Source organism: Delphinus delphis, chromosome 3, assembly GCF_949987515.2.
Source record: "Delphinus delphis chromosome 3, mDelDel1.2, whole genome shotgun sequence".
In the NCBI taxonomy this organism is placed as follows: Eukaryota; Metazoa; Chordata; class Mammalia; order Artiodactyla; family Delphinidae; genus Delphinus; species Delphinus delphis.
In genome coordinates, this window is record NC_082685.1 from 81,130,861 (window position 1) to 81,157,631 (window position 26,771).

Genomic DNA, 26,771 nt, shown 5'->3' on the forward strand with positions numbered 1-26,771 from the left:
TTATATCCAACAATCCATGTAAATCATGCATGTGGACGTCTCAAAGGTACCACAAATTCAACTTATCAACAACCAAACTCAGAGCTATCCTTTTTGAGCCTGTAATGTCCAGGTGGCTCTTATTTCAGTGCATCACACCTCAATCCATGAAATTGCACAAGCCCGGACTCATTCTTGACATCTGTCACTCCTTCACCCCTCATTTTGGTCCTTCTAGTCCCACTGCTTTTACCTCCTACAGGGTCTCAAAACAATTCACTTCCTTATATCTCCACATCACCACCTTAGCGCAAGCTCCCATTCTCTCTCGCCAGGACTCATATGCTGCCTCATCTATTTCCCCTACTACCTTCTCCTACCTTCTCTCCACAGGACAGTAGGGATCACCTTTACCCAATACAAATGCAACTGTGGTATCACCCCCTTAGAAAAACCACTGGTCTAGTGACCAAAATCCTTAACAAAGTCCAGGTGTCTTTTTTTTTTTTTTTTGCGGTTCGCAGGCCTCTCACTGTTGTGGCCTCTCCCATTGCAGAGCACAGGCTCCGGATGTGCAGGCTCAGCGGCCATGGCTCACAGGCCCAGCTGCTCCGCGGCATGTGGGATCTTCCCGGACCGGGGCACGAACCCGTGTCCCCTGCATCGGCAGGCGGACTCTCAACCACTGCACCACCAGAGAAGCCCTCCAGGTGTCCTTTGAGATCTGGCCTCATCTTTCTCTCTGGGCTCATTTCCAACACATTTCTGTTCACTCAGTGCTTGAGCAACACTGGCTTTTCAGCCTTGCTCCCCACTCTGTTCCATCCCAAGGCCCCTGAATATGTTGCCCCCGTTCCTGGAATGATCTTTCCTCTTCTTGCCTGCTCTGGCCTCAGCACCCAGCTCAAGAATCCAACCTCAGGGAACACTTCCCCGACCTCCTTGACTCAAGGACTCAGCAAAACTTCCCCTATTGGTGCTGGTTACACAAGTGTTTGGTTTGTTAAAATTTATCAAGCTGTTATACCTGTGATATGTGTACTTTTCTGGAGACATGTTAGGTTACAATAACAAGTTCTTATAAATCCCTCTAAGCACCCTATTAACTCCCCACTCAAGGACACAGAAAAGTTATAACTGCATAGGCATTTGTGTGATTCGTGTATTTCTTCCCCAAATTGTAAGCTCCCAAAGGGCAGGGACTTTCTCTAGTGCTGTTTAACACAGTGCCTGGCATAAAGTAGGCACTAATTAACATTTCTGAGTGTGAAAATGGACAGGGGTGAAAATAACTTGTACTGGCTAGGAAGTATGCTAGCCTTCTTCTTCTAGAACAGGACTGCTTAAACAAGCAGGCTTCAGGGTCTCCATGAACCTTGAAATAGTCTATGAAAATTTGTACATGTATTTAATTAAGTACTTTTTCCTCCTCCGGAATGAATCCAACATTTCATCAGATTCTCAGAGAGTTTTATCACCCAAAAACGGTTAAGGATCAGTGTTCTAGACTCAGCCAGAATTTGATAGATTTATCCATTTAATGACAAACAACTGGCAAAATAGAAAATTTTGATATGTTTTTCAAAATATGTTATCCTGGCCATGCACTGCAAAATAGAATTTTCTATTCTTAAATTTAAGTCCTTGAGATTTCTCCATGCTGATGACAAATCTCGGTTTTAAATGTCAGAGTTCATCCAGCTATGCAGGGATTTGTGCTCAAGGGCAAGGTAAATATGTGTGAAAATAAAACAAGACTGAGAAGGACAAGGCAATTATAGGGCATTTAGAGGGGAAAGAAACAAAGAATGAGCTCTAGCTCTTTATACCAACATGCCGCAACGTCTAGTCTCCTCAAAACACACATGCCCAATAAGAGACCTTTCAAGTACCACACGGAACCAGACAGAGGCCCTGATGCTCAGACAAAAAGACTCTCTATAAAATCAAAAGCCTTTCCTCTGGATGGTGCCAATGAAAGGATCCTCTGTCCACGCACCACAATTACTTCTCTGTATTTCACAGGAAGCCAGCAGAAAACGTATCTCAGTAAAAAAGTCATTAAGTCTGGATTTGGGAATATGTGTGCTCCCGACTATTTCAAGCAATTTGTTTGGGGGAAAAAAATGTAAATTTTTACAAATAATGTAAAAACTTGATAAATTCATTTTCAAGCATATTAAAATAAAAATGACCATCTGCTCAGTGTGTGTAATTATTTTATTTAGGGAATGCTGAAAACGTACACTAATAATTTAGGATGAAAAACTATAAAAACCTATCTATTTAACAATCAAACAGTGCCAAATTCTTAATATATTTAGCAGTTCCCACTACCCACATCCCCTCAACACATATATACACACAAATACACTTTAAAGTGTTTCCCAGTGATGTTGCCTTGGTTTTAAGTGTTGTCCAAGATGAACCAATTGTTGGTAGGGAAGGAGGGCAGAAAATCTATTCCCCTGCCTTAAGTGATGACTCATTATCCCTGCCTTTTTCAGATGTACAGACCTGGATCCACTTCTAGACTGGAACAGTTACCCACAAGGAACAGCTACCATTTTCTCCCCAAGCCTGTTTTCTCATCTGTAAAAGTGAGATAATAATGCTGGTCCAGGGATTTTCCATCGGTTCTCAGTCCCATCTGGACCCACCGCTAATGTCCCCTGTATTGCCAAGACTGGAGGCCTTAATATCACATCTTCCTGGATTCCTTTGCCACTTAGGCACTCAGGAGAGATTTGAAGGCAGGAGGAAAGGGCAAGTGATTTTGCTTCTAGCAGCACCTGTGGCACCCACTGTTGCACTCCTTACAACTGGGGGTTCCACAGTGTTAGCTATGGCGGTGGTACCTCTAGCAGTGGCAGCAAGAGTCACTCCTACAGTGGCAGAGCCCCCGGCAGTGCCAGCAGCAAGTACAGGCACCCGAGGGCCAGCTGAAAGGCGGAAGCAGCCTTGACTCTCTGGGTGACACCCCGTCTCTCCTCTTACTCCTGGTCGCACAGTGTCCAGGTCGCAGACGTGCACCACTCTCTGCCTTTTGCTCCTTCAGTCCTGCCCACGTTTGTGTACCAATCCCTGCATTAATCCCTCTCTGCTGGAAAGGCCTAGTGCCTGAATGATATACATACCAATTTCTATAGGGGTATCATAAGGATTAAATGAGATAACACATAGCAAGTAATCTGCTCAGTACTTGGAACATGGTAAATGGAAGCTATTTTTCCATTATTCTATCTAATCATGTTGCTCACGATCCAGCTCCCCTTTCTCAGTCCTACTAGGTGAAGGTGATGACCTTTCCCTTCTTAATCACCAAAGGATTTCAGTGAAGTTGGACCTGGTTTGAGAAAGCTGGGGATGAAGACCCTGGGAAACTGGCAGACGTAGAAGACATCAAACAGGGATGGACCAGCAAGTGAGTACGAACAAGGGCAGAGAAAAGAGAAGGGCTTCTGCTTTCTAAATCTACAGTGTATACAAAAAGAACCTTGACAGTTATCTGAATACACGACCTGAACTTCTCATAATTATAAGTCACTTATAAAATACCATTTATGTAGGTACACGAAGTAAAACACAGTCCCCGTCAGGTAGGAATGAAATGAGTTTCTCTGGTAAGTGAGTTCTAGGTCTTCCTCTCTTGGACCTGTCATATTGCCCAGGCTGCTTTGCAGAGACAGTCCAAAACTGCTAGATATGCATTTTTTTAGTTAAGTACACACACGCAAATATAATCACACAAACAATGTGACCTGCTGGGTAAAATGTAACAGGATTCATTTTCTCTGTTCTTTGAAAGGGGTTTTACTCAAGTTTAAGCAACAGTATCAGTCCTGAGAGCAAAGCACTCAGTCTCCGCTAAGAGATTTCTCTCTAAACATAATCCTATCTTCTCAGATCAAAACATTTAAATCCTTTATATATTAACATATATCATTATACAATATATATTATATACACTACATATTATATATACTATATAATATCTGTTCTCAAAATACATTATATACATTTTTCAAAATGTAGTCTTAACTACAATACAGAAAGCGAGTTCCCATCAATACTTTATGAAATTATTCTCTGAAACTCTGGCTGTTTAAGAGAAATGCTTCAGGACCCCTAGCTTATTTTATCTCAATTAAAAACAAAACATAAACATATATCCTTATTGTGAAGCAATTATACTCTAATAAAGATGTTTAAAAAAAAAACCCGAAAGCATAAGCTCTCTGTTACCATGGGGAGACAAACAATCATTATACTATGAGAGTAACCTGTGATTAAAATGCAGCTGGGATCCAGAGCTTCTGTTGGGAATTTAAAACCAAGGGTCGTTCAGCTTACCTCCTCCTGGTGGGCTGTACAGAGTCATGGTCGCTCCCACACGAGGGGTTTCGGCGGCGCGCATAGGGGAACTTGGGAGATTTCGTGCGGTCATTCGGGGAGTTGTAGAGTCCGCTGGAGTGGAAGAGGAAAGGTCAATGATGTCCGCAGAGGGCCTGGAGGAGCAACACCCTAACCTGGATCTAGGGAAGTGTTCATGACTGCACATTTTTTACTGCCTGGAGAATACTGGATCATGGGCACATGGTTCTCTTTGCTGACAAGATTTCTTGAAAGGAAAGAGAAGTAAACAAATCATAAAAATCTTCATTTTGCAAGAACGGGTTTGTCTCACTGGCCTTCAACAGTAAGAAATCAACACACACAAATGATGGCAATAACAACAACAATCTGCACTTATGATGAAACCACCACATGCCAGGTGCTGCCTGAGCTGAGGGCTTTATATTCATTATCTCAGCTTTTCTCCAGATCAACCCTAATCACCAAAGTACAATTATTAGACCCATGTAACAGAAAAGAAAACAGAAATACAGAATGTTTAAGTAAGCAGCCAAGTAGAGTAGCTAGGAAAGAGGCAGAGCTAGAATCTGAACCACTGTGTGGTCAGACCTGGAACCACCGTAACTATACGGCCAGTAAGTTACGATGCAGGTCTGCTCCTGGTATGGTAGTTGTGAACAAAAGAAACTAAATATTTCTATATTTCTAGAAATAAAGGTCTACTAGAAGCACTATTCATTAGCTATAGTTTTCAACTCAAGTTTTTACAAGAACTATGAAATTGGGAAAATTACCATTTATATGTCATTTCGCATATTCTAATGACCACCAAGCCATCCTAATGCTCTTTCAGGCAGTTTCTTAGTATATACAAATTTTCCTTTCTGTCTTTACAGGAGAAAGTTTCACGTTAGGACACATCCCGTTGACCTCTACTTCAGAAGTTCTCGGTCACACAGATGTAGGAATCTGACTGACTTGTCCACGGTTAGCCATCTCCAGCCACAAAGCAGTTGGATTCCATTATTTAACAAGCTGCAATTGCTAACCCCTTTTATACTGTTCTCCTTTATAAAAACAATGATTCTCTTTACCTCTGGGGGCCATTTTCTTCCCATGGCGCATGAGATTTGCTTCTTTGGGTAACAGGGCTGTTTTCATTCTTTGCTTTCTTAAAGCTTTAATTAAAAAACAAAAAGAGTGTAGAAATTAGCTAGAAAATAAAAGGAATTAATTAGCTAGAAAATAAAAGGAAATTAACTCACATACTTATTTCTTCAGTAAAATTATTTAACAAACGTTTTAAAATGTGTTTTTATTTATACCTGTGACTCATTCCAGAAAGAATATAAAGTGGCTACCTTAATTTAAAAAAATACTTGTTTCCAGCAGTACTCTGGGGATCTCTTTTCCCCTTCTTTCTTTCTAGTTTTACTTCTTTATGTCAACCAAATGCCAAGTCATCAATTGTTAAGAACCTTTCTAAAGAGTCCACCTGCAGGACAGGAAAAAAGGGTACCAGCAAGCGAAGAAAAGAGGCTGATGAGAAAGGAAAGTTGAGTATCTGGGCTCATGAAGCTGGCTCCCTCTTTTCAGCAGTGGTCAGAGACCGCTGGCTTTGGCCTTGGGTCTGAATCTATGCAGGCTGGTCAGCTCTGGGCAGGTTCAGGCTACCGGAACTGACTTTCTCTGCCCCCAGCTTCTGCCATATCTTGGCTTCATCCTTCCAAATCAGAATGACTTTCAAATGCTATTTCCTGACCTAGTATTATCTTTCTGCCCTAAGAATGTAAATATAACTGAGTTGTTATTCAATCCCAACAAATTGTTTTAGAAACACATGGGAGACACAAGGAAAGGATTCATCAGAACTCTTCTGTCACCAGGGGAGTAGGGGAGGTGTGTCACCTCTCACTTCCCCGGGAGACTCCACTTCAGAAAAAGATAGATCTACTTAACTCTTAATCCACTTTTAACCCTGGCTTTTTGAGGAATCCTCTATTTAATGGTCCTGGAATATAGTCATAGCAGAGTTCTTTGTAACAGTCAAGAAAGAGGAGAGAGAAAATAACAAGGTCATTTCAAAAAATGAAAATAAACTTGTACCCTAGCATACTATATTCATATAGGAATTAATACAACATAAGCTTAAAAAATTAGATATTTGACAAAGGCACGTAACAGAGCATTAGTAGATAGTAGGTATGTTTTACTTATATATGAGCAACATATTACTCTTATAAAGGTTAAAAAATATTTGGAAGATCAAATTTCTAAAGTAAAACCTTACTTTTGAAATGAGGAAAAGAAATATGGTAGATTTAATACAACAGTAGAGAGTTTGAGTGTGTTTAATAAATCAGAAAGAAAAGAGAAAAGGGAGATTGAGAAATGCAGTAGGGAGATGAAAGGGAAATTGAGAGAGCAGCGAAAGAATAATGAAATCCTGGGGGGCAAATTAATTGCATTCACTGACTGAGCTATTTCTCATCTGGAACTTGAGTAGGAAAATTTGGCGGCCCTTCAGGTATCAGTCCTATCGGCAAGAATGCAGTTACAGAGGGGATTGAACTCCTGTACATTCTAAAAAGCCTTGGGATCTGAATTTCATGCAAGATTACTGTTCTTATGTTGGACTTACCATAAGCATATCCTGTACATACAGATTAAGATGACTCACTAGCCACAGCCGTGAGGCTGACTAAGGGAAGCACAGTAAACGAAAGTGTAGGCAAAAGCAAAGAACTTGTCATTCCAAAAAGAAAACCTGTACAGGGAGCGTCCTATAACTAAACAAAACAAAATGATGGCAAAACCCTGGGGACACCCTGCAACTCTGAGAAATTTCATAACTTAGAATTATTTTGCTGAGAAATCATAAACTATATCCCTCCGAGTAACAACAACCCAGTTGAATGAAAACACCAGTATTTACTAATGAAGGATGGAGTAGATGATCTAAGAAGTCTCTCAAGGTCATGTATTTCTGACTGCTTGGACTTCTCCATGATGCATGTGGAGCAGTCTCTATAGAGGAAGTGAGCTGATGAAAGCTACTTATTGTATGTGTAACATCCTGTTCCATGAACATAATTCGAGATAGGAAAAAGTGATGCTGAAAGAGCGTCTTAACAGAGAACAAGGCTGATCTTTCAGGGAAACAATCCACATAATATATTAAGAGAAGGTCTTTCTGCTGGGGGAGGCTGCTGGGAAAATTGGTGCAGAGGACCATGACGACTCTTTATACATATGCAATCACTGCCTTCTGAAACCCTGTGCCTCTAAATGCTATAAATCCTCTTTCTAGGGCCACAGTTCAATGCATCGCTGTAATGAACGCAGTACATTGAACGTGAATATGATCTACTTTACTTCCCAGGTCCCTCTGAGTTAGTCCATTATATCATGCCATTTAAAAAATCCCATGGAATTTTCCCTCTGCTCAGAGAAGGCAGACCACACACTATCTGTGACTTTATCACGCTATGACAGCAGGAGCATTTCCTTCAAATGAGAGGGACATATCCTGATGTTTTATATTTCACTGGCATTTTAAAGTGTTCTTTGGCCCACAGAGTTTTTTTCATCAAAAGTACTAGTTAATTATCAGAGTGAAAAGATTCTTAACCTTGCCAACAGAAAAAAAAGCATTTCTGTGACAGCATATAGTGGTGTGTCCTTTCAGTTAACCGACTGACCTTTTTATTGGTGAAGGTGCGATAATTTTAGTTGTTCCTTCATTTTCTCCATTTTCCATGTTTGCAGTTACCCGATTTATGCTGTCTGATCCTAGTAGCAAAGAGGGGAAAGAAAGAGATAGTGGAGAAGAAAAGAAAGGAGATAGTGGTCAGAGAAACACAAAGAAGCAAAAACATATTTTTAAATGTAACTTTAGGGACGTCATGGTACATTGTATTGATAAATTTTAATTCCAAATGCATAATGAATTGCCCAATAAATCTGAGTTACTATTTTCTGAAATGTACTAAGCCCTCAACGTAACAATGTCCAAAGGGGTCTAGGTTATGGCACCCCTGTAAAATGGTACCTTTTGAGACTTGAAGAGTTAAAAAAGTCCCCACATCAACTGTTAAAATAAGAATCTAAGATATTTAGTACTATTATATTGGAATGTAAGCCATTCCAATCGGTCCTTGATAACTACGTTGTGAAAAAGTTACTGTTTCTTGGCAGGCCATGACAACCCTCATTCTCAATCAAACCGACCCCAAATACTTTGAACCTGAAAATATTCCAGCTCATAAGGCAAATGGCAAAACCAGAGGAATACAGACGTGAATTGTATCGCTCACATTAAAAAAAAGTTTTCAAATGTGTTTTTTAACGTAAATATTCCTTAAGGTCTGAAACTGACTTTTTAAAAGCTTTTATTCCGCAGATTTGCATACACGCTAGATGAACCAGCAGAGGGAGCCCCCAGCAGACACACGTTGGAAATCATGATCCAAATAAAGTGCAGCAGATGGGCCCATCCAGGAAGTCTGGAGCCCATTCTTGGGAGGGAGGCAGATAAGCCTGCAGGGGTGAGATGTGCAGCACTGATGAGTAGTCTTCTTTTCTCTAGCGGCGTGGCCCTTACTCTGGGAGGCACATGGGAAACCAGGGAGGGGATGTCCGAAGCCCTTGTTCAATTAACCATGTGGCAGGCAGGTGTGTCTTCCTCAGAAAGGCATCTTGTATGTCCACGGATCAGGTCCTTCAATCCCAAGAGTAATCACCCCTAATGGTTTTCGAGTCGTGAGGTGAGTCTGTAATACTAATAAGAGCTAATATTTACTGAGCACTTAACCATGTGTTGGTGCTGCCCCAAGTACTTCCGGGTCTTTTTAATCATATAATCCTCAAAATAATCCTCTAAGGTAGATACTAATATTATCCCCATTTTTAAAGATAAGAAAAACAGGACTTTGCCAAGGTCCCACAGCTCATGAGTGGGGGCGGGGGGGGGGGGAGAGGAGCAGCTTTAAAACCTAGCAGTCTGGCTCCTGAGTCTTAGCTCTAAGCCACCACAATACACAGCCTTCCATGACCACCTGCACCTCATCCTCAAAAATCAGTCTAAATTAAGGGTCCACTGGGAGAAACAGACTCTTTAGAAGTGAAAAGAATGTCCAATGAGGGGACTTCCCTGGTGGTCCTGTGGGTAGGACTCCGTGCTCCCAATGCAGGGGGCCCGGGTTCGATCCCTGGTCGAGGAATTAGATCCTGCATGCATGCCACAACTAAGAGTTCACATGCTGCAACTAAGACCTGGCGCAGCCTAAATAAATAAATAAATAAATATTATAAAAAAAAAAAAGAATGTCCAATGAGAAGAATATTTAATAGCCAACTAAGAGAAGAATTCTCTCTCAAGGGCAACCAACGCTGAAAGACAACAAGAGAAACAAGTGAGCACCCCAAAGTTGGCCATTCCCTCCAGAACACTTGGAGGCAGGTTTGGCTACTCATCAGGAATGATAAACATTAAGGCATACACCTTGAACACAGAAAGAAAACAGTGGTTTCCAATAAGAGCTCCCAAAACTATTATTACAAGGAATTTGACATGGATTCAACATCTGCATTTTGTTCCTATTCTGGAACCCTGAAATGAAAAGGTGAACCTGAAGATATGTGGCATTAAAGGTACGCTCATGTGGCAGCAACATTCAGAATCCAGGCATTAGAAAACAATAACATTGAGATCTACAGAAAATTTCACCAGGTATAATAAGTGGAACACAACCAACTCTGGTGAACAACCCCATGTGCTATCAGACATCAGAGTGGCCAGTCACTGTCTATTTTGCCATAACCCTTAATAAAAATCACCTAGGCAGATTCCCAAAATTTCTGGTGCAGATTTCAGATGGAGCTGCTTCTCAAAACTGGAATTCCATGTGGTATGGCCCTGGGACAGTGGCAGGAGGGATTAATTCATTTGTGCCCCAGACAGAATTACCCCAACATCATATTTTTAATTGTTTTGAATACATGTTTTTAAAATGTGGTATTGTTTTCAGCAGGTATTACTAATTTATACTGCAAGGGACCTTCATGTACCCAAGGCTATTTCCCAGGCTGAGCAGTCTTTTATTTTTGTTTTTTGGCTTGTTTATTTTTTGTTGGAGTGTAGTTGATTTACAATATGGTGTTACCTTCTGCTGTACAGCAAAGTGAATCAGTTATACATATACACATATCTACTCTTTCATTACAGAGTACTGAGTAGAGTTCCCTGTGCTATACAGTAGGTCCTTATTAGTTATCTATTTTATATATAGTAATGTGTATATGTCAATCCCAATCTCCCAGTTTACCCGTCCCTCCCTCTCCCGCCTGGTAACCATAATATTGTTGAGCAGTCTTAGTCTAACAACCTTGGGGAAAGTGAGGCTGCCTGATGACTTTCACCTGGTTTCCTTCCGAAGCTTCCAAAAACTTAATAAACAGGTAGATCAAAAACTGAGCATTATCTTAAAATAGAAAAATTTCAAACTATGTATGCATGCGTTTTTTCTTAAAGAAACCAACATTGGGTTATTCACAATATCTAAATCATAATTCTTGACATCAAACACTAAATCTATGGTTTTCCCAAAGAATTTCAGGAAAAAAAAAATCACACACAAGCTCTCTCTCAGACACTCACAAACACCATAGCCAGGCTTCTTCAAAATAAACTGTTTGACTGACAAGACTATTTTACTAACATAAAATGGTATATATGTTAGTCATATAACTCTCATATACACATCATAACTAGATAGGGTAATACAATTTAATTTATGGCTCTTTTATATTCAAAACAGTGTACTACTAACCAAAAAATCTGTTTATATGTATTTTCCTTCTCTATAGCTATGTGAACTGGACAAGCCTATGGTGTAAAAGCCTTACTAGGAAAACAGACTATAAGGAGAAAAGCTACTTACAAGCCTTAACTCAGTGGGAGCACTTCTGAAGTATCCATTCATATAATATTCATATTTAACTATAAATTATTCTATTCATGAACGTAGGGTTCTTAAAAATCCCTATTTAGGCAATACTTATTAGCTTTATATTACTAAATGTGCACTTAAAAGTAATAACTACTTTTTAAATTTTATTTTATTTTATTTTCGGCTGTGTTGGGTCTTCGTTGCTGCGCACGGGCTTGTCTCTAGTTGCGGCGAGTGGAGGCCACCCTTCTTTGTGGTGCGCGGGCTTCTCATTGTGGTGGCTTCTCTATTGTTGCAGAGCACGGGCTCTAGGCACACAGGCTTCAGTAGTTGCGGCGCGTGGGCTCAGTAGCTGTGGCTCGTGGGCTCTAGAGCGCAGGCTCAGTAGTTGTGGCACATGGGCTTAGCTGCTCTGCAGCATGTGGGATCTTCCCAGACCAGGGATTGAACCCGTGTTGCCTGCATTGGCAGATGGATTCTTAACCACTGCTCCACCAGGGAAGTCCCAATCACTACATTTTTAAAACACTGTATTTTAACCATTGTCCTAATTATGTTAAATGAGTGAGAGTTTTTTTTATAATGCTACCATTTAAGAAGAAAGCTAAGCAATTAAGTAAAGTTAGGTTATATATTGCTTGCTGAAATGCACAAAGGTGAGAGCGAGGGTTATGCATCATCTAGGTTTATTGACTCCATTTTGCTGACATGCACTAACTGCCTTCCCTTTCCAAATGTTTCCTCCCCTCGTCATCCCACCTTCCAGAACCATCCCTCCTACGTTAGCTCAGATTCTTGGACTAGAGAGAAGAGGTGATCTGACAAACCAACCACACTAAAGGGCTCATGTCTTCATGTATTAATTAGTCACAGAATAGTTCCTTCCTTTTTTGGCTCCATTGGGTCGTCGTTGTTGCACAGGCTTTCTCTAGTTGCGGTGAGCAGGGGCTACACTTCGCTGCAGTGCGCGGGCTTCTCATTGTGGTGGCTTCTGTTGTTGCGGAGCACAGGCTCAAGGAGCGTGGGCTTCAGTGATTGCAACACACGGGCTCAGTAGTTGTGGCACGCGGGCCCTAGAGTGCATGTGCTTCAGTAGTTGTGGTGCACAGGCTTAGTTGCTCCACAGCATGTGGGTTCTTCCCGGACTAGGGATCGAACCCACATCTCCCGCATTAGCAGGCGGATTCTTAACCACTGCACCACCAGGGAAGTCCCATAGTTCCATTTTAAAGAGAAAAAGGAAGAGTCAAATATTAACTAAAATAATTAACTGATAACAATGGAATTTCAGGCGTTGCTCCAGGAGAAATTTTGAGGCTGAAGAAATCGTTTTTCACCACTCCTTTTTCATTGTAAATTATAATGGACCACCAGAAAAGAATATAACATACATATATGAACAGTTTAACAAATTTATTATAAAGTGAACAGCTATTTAACTACTACCCACGTCAAGATATAAAACATTAAGGGAAATTTTCCTACACTACACAATCACTCCATTTGGTGTAACTCTTCCTTTCAGATAAAGCCAAACAGTTGTTTTCCATTTAAAATATCTAGAAACACAAATTATCATGTACATATTTCATAAAATATTAATAATACACATAATGAAATTATTAAAATTTAAAATTATTAGTAAATGTGAATAGGCCCTCAAAATCTTAATAAAATGAAGGACATATCATTGTGCTCCCGTGATTGCCAGCACAGTGTCTTATACATGGTGATACTCAGTGAAGGTCTGTTATTATAGAGGATGTATTTCTGTTTCTACTATTTTTTCCACTTGAAGGGAAAATTCAGGATAATGATATTATGTTTAAAATGTGTCAAAACCAAGACAAAAAAAAAAAAATATCTGGATGTGGCCGTATGGGAAATTCAGGATGAGAGATGACATGCACCACATCCTACAAGCCTGGGCTACTTCTTAGAGCTTTAAAAGCTGCCTTCCACCATAGCATGCAATTCTTTTCTACTCTTTTAAATGAAAGTCACAGATTACCTACAACAAAGGTCAGTTATTGACATGTGGTTACTAAGGGTCCTAGGTTAATCTGTATTTTATTTTACATAAAATATCAACACTAGCAAGACCAGTTAGAATTAGAAGCATCCAGTCCACTTTCCATATTGTTCACACTAAAAAGACAAAGGACTTGGGACTTCCCTGGCAGTCCAGTGGTTAAGACTCTGCGCTTTCATTGCAGGGGGCAAGGGAACATCCCTGGTCGGGGAACTAAGATCTTGCATGCTGCACGGCTCGGCCCGGGCAGGGGAAGAGACAAAGGGCTTTATTCATGAGACTGGTCACATGTGGAAGAATAAGTTTATCAGGAGACTGCTATAGTTTATTAAGAAGCCAAATCTAGCTCATGACCTGTGATCATTTTTGTCTCTGGACTGTTAGGCACTACAGCTTAATACGGGCGCACACAATTCCCTACCAGTTAGGCAGCAGTGCAGTGCCAGTGTCCATAGCTCCACGGTCTTGTCTGTTAATTTTTTAACACCCTATACGCAAATGATTCCAGCCTGTGTGCACCGGACCACGACCAGGCTATTGTGTGGTTTGGCTCTGTTCATGATTGAGCGCCCTCATCGTAAGTGACCCTCGCCTTTGGATCAAGAAGAGTGGCTGTCTGAAACACAATCAACTTTCCCAGGATCTGTTTAGCTACTTGGTCTGGGGGCAATTCTTAAAAGTCAACCGGTGATGTCAAGATTTCAAGATGTGGTGCTGAATCCATAGGGATGTTCAATTACAAAAACACTTTGCATTTAAATAGTATTATGAGTTTCACAAAGTTCATAGCTCAGTTTTACACCTGTCAACCTTAGTTAAATGACTGATGTTATTTAAATTGCCATTGCTTTGAATTTACAGAGTAGGCATGGAGGATGAACGTGTGACATTAAAAGAAAAAAGAGAGAATGCCTTCTTCTGTTAAATGGGGAGAAGAACAAATAGCTGATAAGTTAAACTGCATTGTAATATATACATGATTTCATTTTTAAAGCTCTCAAATATGATACATTTGTAAACTTTTAGGTTAAATTTCATCTCACTTATTTTCATTTTCTTTTCTGATCTATGTTTTTAAAACACTGTATCTGATGCTTGAGACAAATAATCAGGACAGATTTTAAGTATTCCCAGCACAACAGACTATTAGGTTTCAGTAAAGACAATCTGATTTCATATTATCTGACCCAGAATGACTTATCAGAAGAACTGTGACAGTCATGAATTAAGAATGAGCTAATAACTGGAAATACATTTTAGCTCTCATTTTCACACTGATAGTACAAAATCACTTTGCCTTGGTTTCACCAACTTTAGACTGGGTTACTATGAAAAAAATGGCAGATGGTAGAGCAACTTATCAAAAATAAAACATATTTTTCTAACACGATAATTACAGTCAAACAGTAAAATGACCAAGGAAACCTCACATATATTCATTTTTTTCCCTGTCATCATGAAAGGTTTTATATTTGGCAGAACTGACACTCATGAAATTACGTAAAACACATTAAATTTCAAAACACACGATTTGGAAAATAAAAGTGTTTCAGTGTCCAGTGGCTAATTTTTTAAAGTTCAAATGCCTGACATCAGCCCATTCATCCCAAAGAGGCAGCCTGCTTCTCTGTTTCTGTATTCAAATATCCCAAGGGTGATATTTAAACAGTTACTTCTTTACCGTAAACATACAGACTTTTAAGACACTGATTTTGCTACATGTCAACTGCAAGATCGAACAAGGCATTCTACTAGAAAGCTGTAGGGTAGATTATAAAGAGTGGGTGCAGATGAGAAAGATGCTAGGAAAATATGTCTGTGCACGAAAGATCCCTTCCCTGGTTGGTCTGCTTCCAATTTCTTCTTCCCTGATGCAGCACTCTCCTGGATCCCTCTGCTTTCCTCACGACCAAAACGGTCAGCTTGGGAGCATGAGATGAAAGCACTTCATCCTCTGCCCGAGCTACAGAGGCACACACGCTGAGAGATGGTCGCAAACACACTTCCTTGCAGGTCAGAAGGCCAGGTTCAAAACCAAGAAAAGCCCTTCTCAGCATCTGTTTACTCCCTCAGGCCCTCAGAGTAGAACGAAAGGGCTGTACCAACTGAAGAACTTCAGGCCCTCAGAGTAGAACAAAAGGGCTGTACCAACTGAAGAACTTGTGATCTACACCTGCGTATGCTTGAGGGGCTGCCAGATGCACTAACAGCAGAGGGGAGCCCATCTTTCCTTTCAGCCCTCCTAGGCCCAATGCCAACACCTCTCTGTGAATGGTTGGCTGGAAGCAGGAAGTGTGGCAAATCTCTTAGATATCAAGTTTTTTCTTCCTGTGATAGGAGGACACAGTTTGAGGGAATAAGACGGAATAAACGTTCACATCCTATCCCAGTACTCTCTTGTACTCCCCCCAGCCTACCACCCCCAACCCCCATCGGCGACACAATTTAGAGCAACATACCACAAACCTTCTCCAGCCATCTTTTCTCAAGCCCCCCATTTATGCTCACTTGGTCTAGGACAGGTGGACAGTTCCACACCTGACCTAAAGTCGGTTCTGTTCCAGAGGAGTGCGCTAGGCCACTGCTCTAGAGGTTTTATTTGATGTAATTACAGTAGTATATAAAGTATATACAAATACAAAATACATATAATTGTGTGTAAAGATCACTTTAAAAAGGCTTATTTGACTCAGGCAAAATTGAGAAAATTTTTGGTTTTTTCTGCTTCCATATTTGAGTTCATATCTAGGAGGCCTTAACTTGGGGTTCTTTAAGCTTTTTACACAAGTACTCACTAAAAGAATTTGAAAAATGATGTACCTCAGTTCATGTTTGTAAGATGATATCTAACATTTTGCATCAAAAGTTTAAATAGTACCAAAGGATGCCATTTGCAGTATACAGTAAATATTGACATTTTAAAATGTAACTGTTTCCAATCTCTATGTTCATAGAGAACAGTCTGGTGGTTGCCAAGGGGGAAGGAGCTGGGGGAGGGATGGAGTGGGAGGTTGGTTAGCAGGTATAAGCTTTATATCTAAGAGAGATAAACAGCAAGGTCCTACTGTACAGCACAGAGAACTACATATAATATCCTATAAAAAACCATAATGGAAAAGAATATAAAAAATAATATATATTTATATATATATACATATAACTGAATCACCTTGCTGTATAGCAGAAATTAACACACTGTAAATCAACTATAGTTCAATAAAAATATTAAAACTGAAAAAAAATGGGCTTCCCTGGTGGTGCAGTGGTTGAGAGTCCACCTGCCGATGCAGGGGACACGGGTTCGTGCCCTGGTCCGGGAGGATCCCACATGCCGCGGAGCGGCTGGGCCCATAAGCCATGGCCACTGAGCCTGCGCTTCTGGAGCCTGTGCTCCGCAATGGGAGAGGCCACAACAGTGGGAGGCTCGTGTACCACAAAAAAAAAAAAAACTAAAAAAAATCAATTAATTAATTAAATGTAACTGTTTCATGACTTTCTTGAATATAACCAGTGTAATAAAATACCATAGAAATTTGATACCCAGTCATTCATTTTAAAAATAGATGAAATGAGTTTAGCATTTGGAAATTTCATAGAATGTTTCTCTTGTAGTTGCAATTCAATTCCATCTCCTCTGCAAAAATGTATCCCAAAGTAATATGTTTTATACTTGAAAGTTTTTATTCATCACTCTATCTTACTTCTGTGACAAAAAAAAAAATAGAAATAAGGTAACAGTTTTATTTCCCATGACCATAAAGCTCTACATGGTAAAAATTTTCTGAACCAAGTTATCATTACAATTATTAATAGCATACCATATGAATGCTGATAAATAATTATTAAATATAAAAAGTAAGTTTTCATTGAAAAGTAATTCTTAATGAGATAAACAGGGTGGTTTTGTTTTCCCAATGATTACATGGATCTACCCATTCAAGAATATTCTGTGCTAAAGTGAAACAGTTTAGCAACAATTCTGCCTTATTTTTATTTGGATAGATTTTCAATGCTGAGAAACCCTGTTCGCATTAAGTAGAAATTTATATTATTCTGTTAAGTATTCTGTTATAAAGATATCACCAGTGTCCCAAAGAACTTCTAAGAGTTACATGTAGACCTATAACTCTACAAGTAGTGATATATTACCTAAAATTATTTTGAATTTTCTATCAGGTGGCAAATCAGTTGGGTCCTCCACCAATTTTGGTGAAAGTCAAAATGAGAAAATGACATGCAAGGATGTGTCACTTGACAATTAAGATCATTTTACTTTCCCAACACCAACCCAGGAGGTTTAACATTTAAAGGCAAAGCAGTGTAACAGATTCGGAATGGGAAAAACGTCTGCCTTTCTTTTAGAAAATGGGAAAACGTCCATTGGGAAGGGGCAAGCCTACTATCACAGGCAGACTGCTCTGAGGAAAGAGAATCTGGAAATTGATTCTATCAAAACTGCCTGGACCCACATAACCCTTTGGAAGCCCTCTTGTATCTCCTCCCCACCAGGAGCTGCACACTCAGTTCGAAATCTTCTTTCCTAATCCACCCGTCCTTCAAAATCCGCTTCCTTCACAACAGCATCATGGATTACACATTTAGCCATAAGCAAACTATCCTCCTGGACACTTACAACTTTTCTTGCTCCAATCCACGACACCTGACACGTGTGCACGTATTTCAGTTTCTACCTCTTCAGTCTGACAGTGGTTAAGCATACAAGTCATACAAACCCAAATATGTTTCTCAGCTCTGCCAATTTACCCACTGTGTGATCTTGGACAAGTTATTAAACCTCTTTGGGTCTCAGTTTTCTCATCTGTAGAATGGAGATATCACCAACTCCTTACATAGTGGATATGAGGATTACATTAGGTAATTTCTAGAAAGCGTTTAGACAGTGCTTGGCATTTAGCAAGTGCTAAATAACTGCTGTAGTCTTTCTATATGATGAAGTTCCTCTAGATCAGGGGCCAAGTTTTATTCATTTCCTATGCTCCATGGAATAGGGTCTGCACTGGGTGTTTTTTCCAGCACCATCAAGTAATTCTTCAATTCTCAGCAGACACTGACTGGGTATCCTGCAATTCAGCTCTATCCTGACGCTATCTACCTGGTAGTGTCAGATCCCACAGGTTAAAGGCTCAGCCCCACAAGACTGCCCTCACTTTAGATACCTGTTACAAGTCCAGGTTGCCACCTGTGCTTCTGACCAACAGGCTATAGATCAGAGGTTCCCAAGACCCCCTCCTAAGATTCAATTCATTTGTTAAATCAGCTAACAGAACTCAGACAATCAGTTACTTACTAGATTGCTGGTTTATTAAATATAAAAGGATGTAACTCAGAAACAGCCGGACGAAGAGATGCACAGAGCAAGATACATGGAAAGGGGTATAGAACTTCCATGCTGTAAGCACGCCACTCTTTCCACATCTAGATCTACGTGTTCATCAACCCCTCAGAACCCCATCCTTTCTAAGTTTTTATTACAAAAAAAAATCCTAGGCATGATTGATGAAATCAATTACATAGGCATGACTGATGAAATTACTGGCCATTGGTGAGTGATTCAACCTCCAGTGCTTTTCCCCTCCCCAGAAATCAAGGAATGGGACTGAAGTTTCCAACCCTCTATTCAAGATTAGTTTCCCTGGCAACAAGCGCCCCCTCCTTGTTTGGGGCTTTCCAGAAGTCATCTCATTACCATAAATTCAGGTGTGGTTAAAAGGGGCTTGTTATGAATAACAAAAGATGCTCCTTTCACCTTTAGGGTTCTTATCACTTAGGAAATTCCAAGTGTTTTAGGAGCTCTGTGCCAGAAATGGGGATGAAGGCCAAATGATTATTTATTATTATTTTTTAATGGCCTTATTGGAGTATAATTGCTTTACATTGTTGTGTTAGTTGCTGCTGTATAACAAAGTGAATCAGCTATACATATACACATATCCCCATGTCCCCTCTCTCTTGCGTCTCCCTCCCACCCTCCCTATCCCACCCCTCTAGGTGGTCACAAAGCACCAAGCTGATCTCCCTGTGCTATGTGGCTGCTTCCCATTAGCTATCTACTTTACATTTGGTAGTGTATAGATGTCAATGCCACTCTCTCACTTCGTCCCAGCTTACCCTTCCCCCTGCCCGTGTCCTCAAGTCCATTCTCTATGTCTGTGTCTTTATTCCTGTCCTGACCCTAGGTTCTGCAGAACCACTTTTTTTTTAGATTCCATATATATGGGTTAGCATACGGTATTTGTTTTTCTCTTTCTGACTCACTTCACTCTGTATGACAGACTCTAGGTCCATCCACCTCACTACAAATAACTCAATTTCGTTTCTTTTTATGGCTGAGTAATATTCCATTGTATATGTGTGCCACATCTTCTTTTTCCATTCATCTGTTGAGGGACACTTAGGTTGTTTCCACGTCCTGGCTATTGTAAATAGTGCTGCAATGAACATTGTGGTACATGACTCTTTCTGAATTATGGTTTTCTCAGGGTATATGCCCAGTAGTGGGATTGCTGGGTCATATGGCAGTTTTCTATTTTTAGTTTTTTAAGGAACCTCCATACTGTTCTCCATAGTGGCTGTATCAATTTACATTCCCACCAACAGTGCCAAGAGGGTTCCCTTTTCTCCACACCCTCTCCAGCATTTACTGTTTGTAGATTTTTTGATGATGGCCATTCTGACTGGTTTGAGGTGATACCTCATTGTAGTTTTGATTTGCATTTCTCTAATGATTAGTGATGTTGAGCATCCTTTCATGTGTTTGTTGGCAATCTGTATATCTTCTTTGGAGAAATGTCTATTTAGGTCTTCTGCCCATTTTTGGATTGGGTTGTTTGTTTTTTTGATATTGAGCTGCTTATATATTTTGGAGATTAATCCTTTGTCAGTTGCTTCATTTGCAAATATTTTCTCCCATTCTAAGGGTTGTCTTTTCATCTTGTTTATGGTTTCTTTGCTGTGCAAAAGCTTTGAAGTTTCATTAGGTGCCATTTGTTTATTTTTGTTTTTATTTCCATTTCTCTAGGAGGTGGGTCAAAAAGGATCTTGCTGTGATTTATGTCATAGAGTGTTCTGCCTACGTTTTCCTCTAAGAGTTTTATAGTGTGTGGCCTTACATTTAGGTCTTTAATCCATTTTGAGTTTATTTTTATGTATGGTGTAAGTGTTCTAATTTCATCAAATGATTATTTATTATTAATTACAACATCAAAGGTCTTATGCCAAAGAAGCGCTCAATAAATTCTTGTTGAATGAGAAGGTAAAGGGGATAAAAAGTGTCATTTATGATAACTCACTAAAGCTATGGTATTTAACTGGAATATACAATACGCCTTTAGCCTTGCGTGCTTTTTTAATTTTGATAGCTATGCATGGAATGCTAAACACTCCCAGAAAGAGTGGAATCATTAACTTTTTAGAGAAAATCTAACCAGCTTGCCATATATTAAGACATTTTTTACAGAATGAAAATAAACATCAGCTTCAAGGCAGAACAGAAAAGGGTGTCAACAAAGGAAGACAGCCTTGAACAAACCATACACCCGACTCTGTGACCTAACCTAATGCTCCTTGCAATTAACACGGTTACTGCCACTTCCTCTCTTTCATGGGTAAAATGTCCCAAAGAACTTAAGTATTTTCTTAAAAAAATGACTTGATATAAAATCAGATTGACTTGCTGCTCCTCTGTAAATGCATTATCTTCAAGAATATCTGCTGAAACAAGCAGATCTAGTGAAGTGAAGGAATCACACAATAGTGGGAAAACCAGAGGATGTGTACTTATTTTCAAATCAACTTTCACTTTTTTTGTTTTCCATTCCCTTTCCAAGGATGTGCCTTAATATTCCAAAGACCTGGGTTCAAACCCTGCTGCTGCTCTTACTATCTGTGTAACTTTGAATAAGTATTCAATGTTTCTGAGCTACTGTTTCCTCACGTGTAAGATGAGGATACCATCCACCTTCCCACAGGTTTACCAAAAGAATTGCTTCACTTTATGGACAATGAGGTGAAAGCTCAGCATGTTGAATGATGTGTTACAAGTCACAGCCGAGTTAGACCAGGAATTCAAGTCTACTCAGATCAGGTACATGTTTGTTTGTTTGTTTGTTTGTTTCCTGCCACTGTACCACATGCCTTCTCAATGCAAAGGCTTACATAATCAGTTGCAGGAGTTCTTAGGGTGAAGAGAAAGTGACGTCACAGATTTGGACCACACCTCAGTTGATCACCTAATTCTGACTTATCAGGTTTGAAGGAGGACAGTCATAATCACACTCTTTCGAAAACAAAGTTAACACTCTCCTAAATTTTCTAGAAATCCTCTCCAAAACCACCCACATAACAACTCTTGGTCAGAATGTCTTGCTCCAATTCCCTTGTATGACAATTTTTACTAATTTCTTCCCCTCCTGTCTTCAGCTGACCTAGAGAGGACAAACATGCAAAAACTTCACAATACCCATCAAGTGCCCAATAGGTGTGAGAGTTATTATATCACTGTCTTTTTCCAGACACTCCTCACAGTGCCTAATGATTCTCATCCAGATACCCTCCAGGTTCCAGAACTTGCTACACTTGCAAATCATTTCACCTCTCTGGGCTTCAGTTTCCTTGCCTACAACACAAAGTGATTGTCCTCTATTTCATCTAATCCAAGGACTGTGGGTCCTACATGAGTCTTCCTCCTTTGAAACAAAGCATGCTCTGACTCGAGGATCTACAGTGCAATCTCCTATACTTTAAGGCCTACGTACAGATACGAAAATGAAAATTTTTTCATATCTACGTACAGATATGAAAAAATAAAAAAATAAAAAAAAAATGTACAGATATGAAAATGTCTTATGCCCTTTGCCTTGAAGACTTGAGCTGTATCTGTAACAGCACAGTAGAAATCCTAACATTTGAATTTGTATGATCTGTCTCATATCGTTCTATTACTTTTTCCATAAATTATGATGCAGTATAATTTCCAGTGTCCTCATCTGGAAACTTGAACGGACATTTGAAATCATCTTGTGAACTTAAGGCATTCATGACAAGTATCTGAAGGGCTTTGTTAAAGTACAAAATGGTAAAAACACAAATGCTATTAAAGAATACAGAGTAAAAATAAATCTCTCTCCCACTCCGGATTTCTGATTTCTCTTTTTGATTGTATTTTTATGTAATGGGAGCATATTACATGCTGCTGGCCCCCACCCCTGGCTTTTTTTTTTTTTTTTTTCTTGCTTATACTATCTCTTGGATATCTTTCCATATTGACACAAATTTATCACATTCTTTTTTGTTCCTCCTCTCCACGTCGCAGACTCTAATTGACCTGGGATCATATTCCAGCTCTGGGGCCCTGGGCAAGTCCTTGCCTCTGTCTTCTCACCCGTTACACTGAGAGTCACAGCACCCTTCTAAAAGAAATGAGGGAGATACTATCTGCATGTGCCTAGTACAGCACTGGGCATGCAGTGATGCTCAATGACTGTTGGTCATTAACATTCCTCTGCCTTGTGGAGCTCCTCAGGGGATCTGACCTTTCAAGGCAGACGTGGTGGGACTATAGAATCGGACCAACACAACGTCAAATCCTGCCCTCAGATTTCTTCTAAGAGACACATGGTATTTCCTAGGGGTACACGTCTATTATTTTATTAGGCCAGTTCCCTACTAATGGACATTTAGGTAGTTTTCAGTCTCTGTGATGACAAACACAGCAACAGGCCTGCTCATATTGCAGAAGTGAGGTTGCTGATCTAACAGCTTATTGAGGTTGGGACTTGACTTATGAAATCACAGATCCACAGCCCCAGCTTCTGTTCACTCCTCATTCAACAACTCTGCTTCCCTCCCCGAGCCCTTTCAGCTTAGCCCTTTGTCTTCTGTTTCCACTGCCTGCCTGACATGAAAAGTGGACTTGGATAGGCCTAGTACCTGATTACCTCAAATAGGGAAAACCACCTTATACAGAAGATGAAATGATTAACTATGTGAACTTTAAAACAAGCATACAATCTCATCATTATTATGGATTCACTGTAACGCGTTTGTTAGTCCCAATTCATAGCCATAGACTATCCCAGTGGTGCTGGAGCGCCTAGAGAGTGGTGAGCACAGAGTAGGGGTAAAAATAAGGTGAGAAAAATGATTACTCTGGGAAGTAGGAACAGGTTAAGTAGGACGATACCCAACTCTGGGCTCCCAATACTGCCTGACAACAGCTGCCCTTGTGTACCCAGAGATCTTCAGGCAGGCAGGAAAGGAGAAACCTACACACAGGGGGCCCTTTGACTAGCCTACTTCCCTCATACTTGTTTATACCCAATCTTCTAGAATAAATCAGGGGTAACTGACGTCTTTCCAAAGCCCATTCTCTGCACTTGAATGACTCTCTCCACCCATCAATCATAAAAGGCCACACCTCCCTCATATAATTATATTATCCTTTGTATGTGAAGTTGATGCTATATGGTAAATAAATTGAAAGACTCTCAGGTGGACTCACAGGCTGGTCCACACTATGTAGAGAAAGACTCCTTTTGATTTAGGAGAAAGAAACTGAAGTGTACCAAGCCCCTCCACGTTCTTGACACGATGCTGTGCCCAATGCAGACACCATCCCGCATGACAACAACCCGTGAGGCAGGAAGTAATACCCCCACTGGACCCATAAAGAAACTGAGGCTCAGCCTGGTTAAGTGACTTCATCACACTACACAGTTAGTACAGGGATGACTGAGGCTGAACCCAGATTTCTCAGATGTAGCTCAGTCTGATATGCCAGTCTCTACTCACATAGCTTGCCTTTTGTCTGCATTAAAAAAAATAATGATTTTTTAAAATCTATTTTTGATCGCCACAAGCCAAGCTGGGTTTCTGTTGACCTCATGTCTGACATAATGTGCCAACCAGAGCCAGCGCTCAGTAAGTGATTATTACTCTCTTGACATTACTATGTCTCAGCAGCCCAGAGCTTTATACTACATCAAATTGATGAAACTGTACTTCGCTATGTCAAAGCATTTCTCTGTCTCTCCTGCTTTGGGCTACACCCAGCTCAGGTCACCAGTAAAGGTCGGTCAGCTACCCACATGTGAATCATTTGCTAGCGGGTTCAGACCTGTGTGGCACCATCATCCCCTAGAGTTGGCCAACTGACCTACCAGCTACAAAGTGTTCCTGCTGGGAGTCATGGAGTGTAGAACCTGACCTCCACAGGGGATGCTGCAGAAACCCATAGAGACCCCAGGACAGGTGGATCGGCCATTCATACCAGCTCTGTCAAACAGAGGTTCTCAAGAGGCAGCCCTCAAGCCATACTGGGCCCTTAGGAATGTTTGATTTAGCACACAGAGACTTTCTTCAAAATAAAATCAACTGCCAAAACTTAAAATTCTGGAAAAGTTTCTATAAATATCTAAATTTCGTGCTTCCCTTGAGACAGTGGAAGATTGGCAACACTGGGTCCTCTCTCCTACACAGAAACACTGGCTTGGCCTGAGCAGCAGCTCTCTGCTTCCAGACCAGGCACGAACCATCCTCACTCACAAGTCATTTTCAGGATCCCTCGGGCATTGTGTCTGCAGCGTCTTCCACAGATTCAGAGTGGGAATGCCAAAACGTCACCCGAACCGGCTTTTCAGTTGTCTGAAGACTACACTGCAACTATTTATTTCTCTGTTCATCAGTACGATATGCTTAAGAACTCAAAATGCTGCATCAGACAATCACAGCATTGTTTATCCACTGTAAATGGTTTCACCCATTACTTTTCTTGCAGCTAATTGTGGATTATAGCTAAACATTTTGTCTTTACTGCCTTTCCATTCTGTCTTTACTGCTGTCTTCTTACAGCAGAAACTCTTTTCTGACAGGAACCCACCTTTGTGAGCTGCCAAGAGCTTGTCAGAGAAAGGGCTGTACAAAATATGCACTTTTCCTTCCTGCCATCTCGCCTCCTGCCTTACCCCCAAGCTCCTCTGCCGAGCAGATCTGGAGGAATGCTCTGGCTGCCTGCCCTGGCGCTGAACTCCTCTGGGGTGGGGTGGGGGTGGGGCAGAAGGCAGGCTGGGTGCAGGGCTCCTGACTCTGGAATGCGCTTCCTCATAGAGGTGCCAAGGTCTAATCTTGGTGGGTTCTAAATACAATGGCTTTTGAGCTACCAGGGCATTTATTATTCCTGACTGAGAAATAAAAACACAGGCTTTTTAAAGTTGCAGAGAACTGAGATGCAGGTTAAGGGCAGTAGTCATCAAGTTTGACTGAATTACTTTAACTTCAGAAGAAACAAAATAACGTCTTCTAAAGTTACAAGTCATGTAGTATAAATTAATGATATAAACTAACAAAAAGCTAAAGTCTCCTTTCTATCACAACTTGTTTTTTAGTATCTATAAATGTTAAATGAGAGGTGAGAATTTATGCCAATGACTCTTGGAACTGTATAGCTCTAAAGTTTTATTTTAGAGAGCCTACCAGAATTCAATTTATGAAAATTCATAGCTGGCCTCATTAGAGTTTTTTTTTTTTTTTAAATCTATCTTCTTTTTAAACCACAACTCCATTTTTGCCAAACACAGTACAATCTAATAAAATAAACTTTTTCTACATTTTAAAATAAGCTTTCTACCATTTTAATTGTCAAAAATTTCAAATAAAAATTTAAGTAATTGTGGCAGGAATATTTAGTAAGGTAATACTTTTGCTTCTCTTTGGTCAATAAAAAATAATTAGAAAAAAAAAAACTACCGTTTTGAGCTATTGTTCCTTTCCTGCCCAGCCACCCATGAACAAATCTCAGGAACAGGGAGCTTTGGAGCAAGGAGGCTGCTCTGGAGCTGAGAGTGTGGGAATCAGAAGTGACAGGGCTGGAGGAGCTGCCTGGAGTGGCAGAAAAGACTTGGTGGGTAAGGAGATGGAGGCTTGAGGGCTACAGTGACCTAGGGACCTACAGGCCACTCCCCTCCACCACCCGCCACACCAGAGCCTTAAAGGGGCAGGCTTGACCCTAAGTACAGGAGGCTCCAGGCTTACCAATAACCCCTCCCCTCTCATACTCACAGTGGCCCAGATTCACACAGAATTGCCCTGCTTAATGGGACCTGCTGGGTGGAATAAGGAGCACAGAGTGACTGATGCAGGTGAAGACAAGAGCGCCCTCTTCAATTGTTCCACTCCAAGTCTGAACCCCACCATGACCTTAGAGACTGGGTCTCTCTACCAGCTGGGTTCAACTGAGGCTCAAAGCAGAGTACATTTGAATTAGAGGAAAAAGAATATGTAACATTGAGGGGCTTCCCTGGTGGCACAATGGTTAAGGATCCACCTCCCAATGCAGGGGGCATGGGTTTGACCCCTGGTCGGGGAACTAGATCCCACATGCATGCTGCAACTAAGAGTTTGCATGCTACAACTAAGGAGCCCATGAGCCTCAACGAAGG

General features: G+C 40.6%; 1 protein-coding gene across 2 annotated transcripts in view; it reads right to left on the reverse strand.

Annotated features, from left to right (window-relative positions):
* EPB41L4A (erythrocyte membrane protein band 4.1 like 4A) overlaps window positions 1–26,771 on the reverse strand; it is a 254,860-nt gene that overhangs the window by 38,109 nt on the left and 189,980 nt on the right. For both annotated transcript variants that reach the window (XM_060009013.1, XM_060009014.1), the window contains exons 13-15: window positions 8,037–8,127; window positions 5,430–5,513; window positions 4,333–4,446 (exon numbers count right to left, since the gene is read on the reverse strand). In XM_060009013.1, coding sequence (XP_059864996.1) covers window positions 4,333–4,446; window positions 5,430–5,513; window positions 8,037–8,127 — 289 coding nt within the window. The remainder of the gene's footprint in view (window positions 1–4,332; window positions 4,447–5,429; window positions 5,514–8,036; window positions 8,128–26,771) is intronic.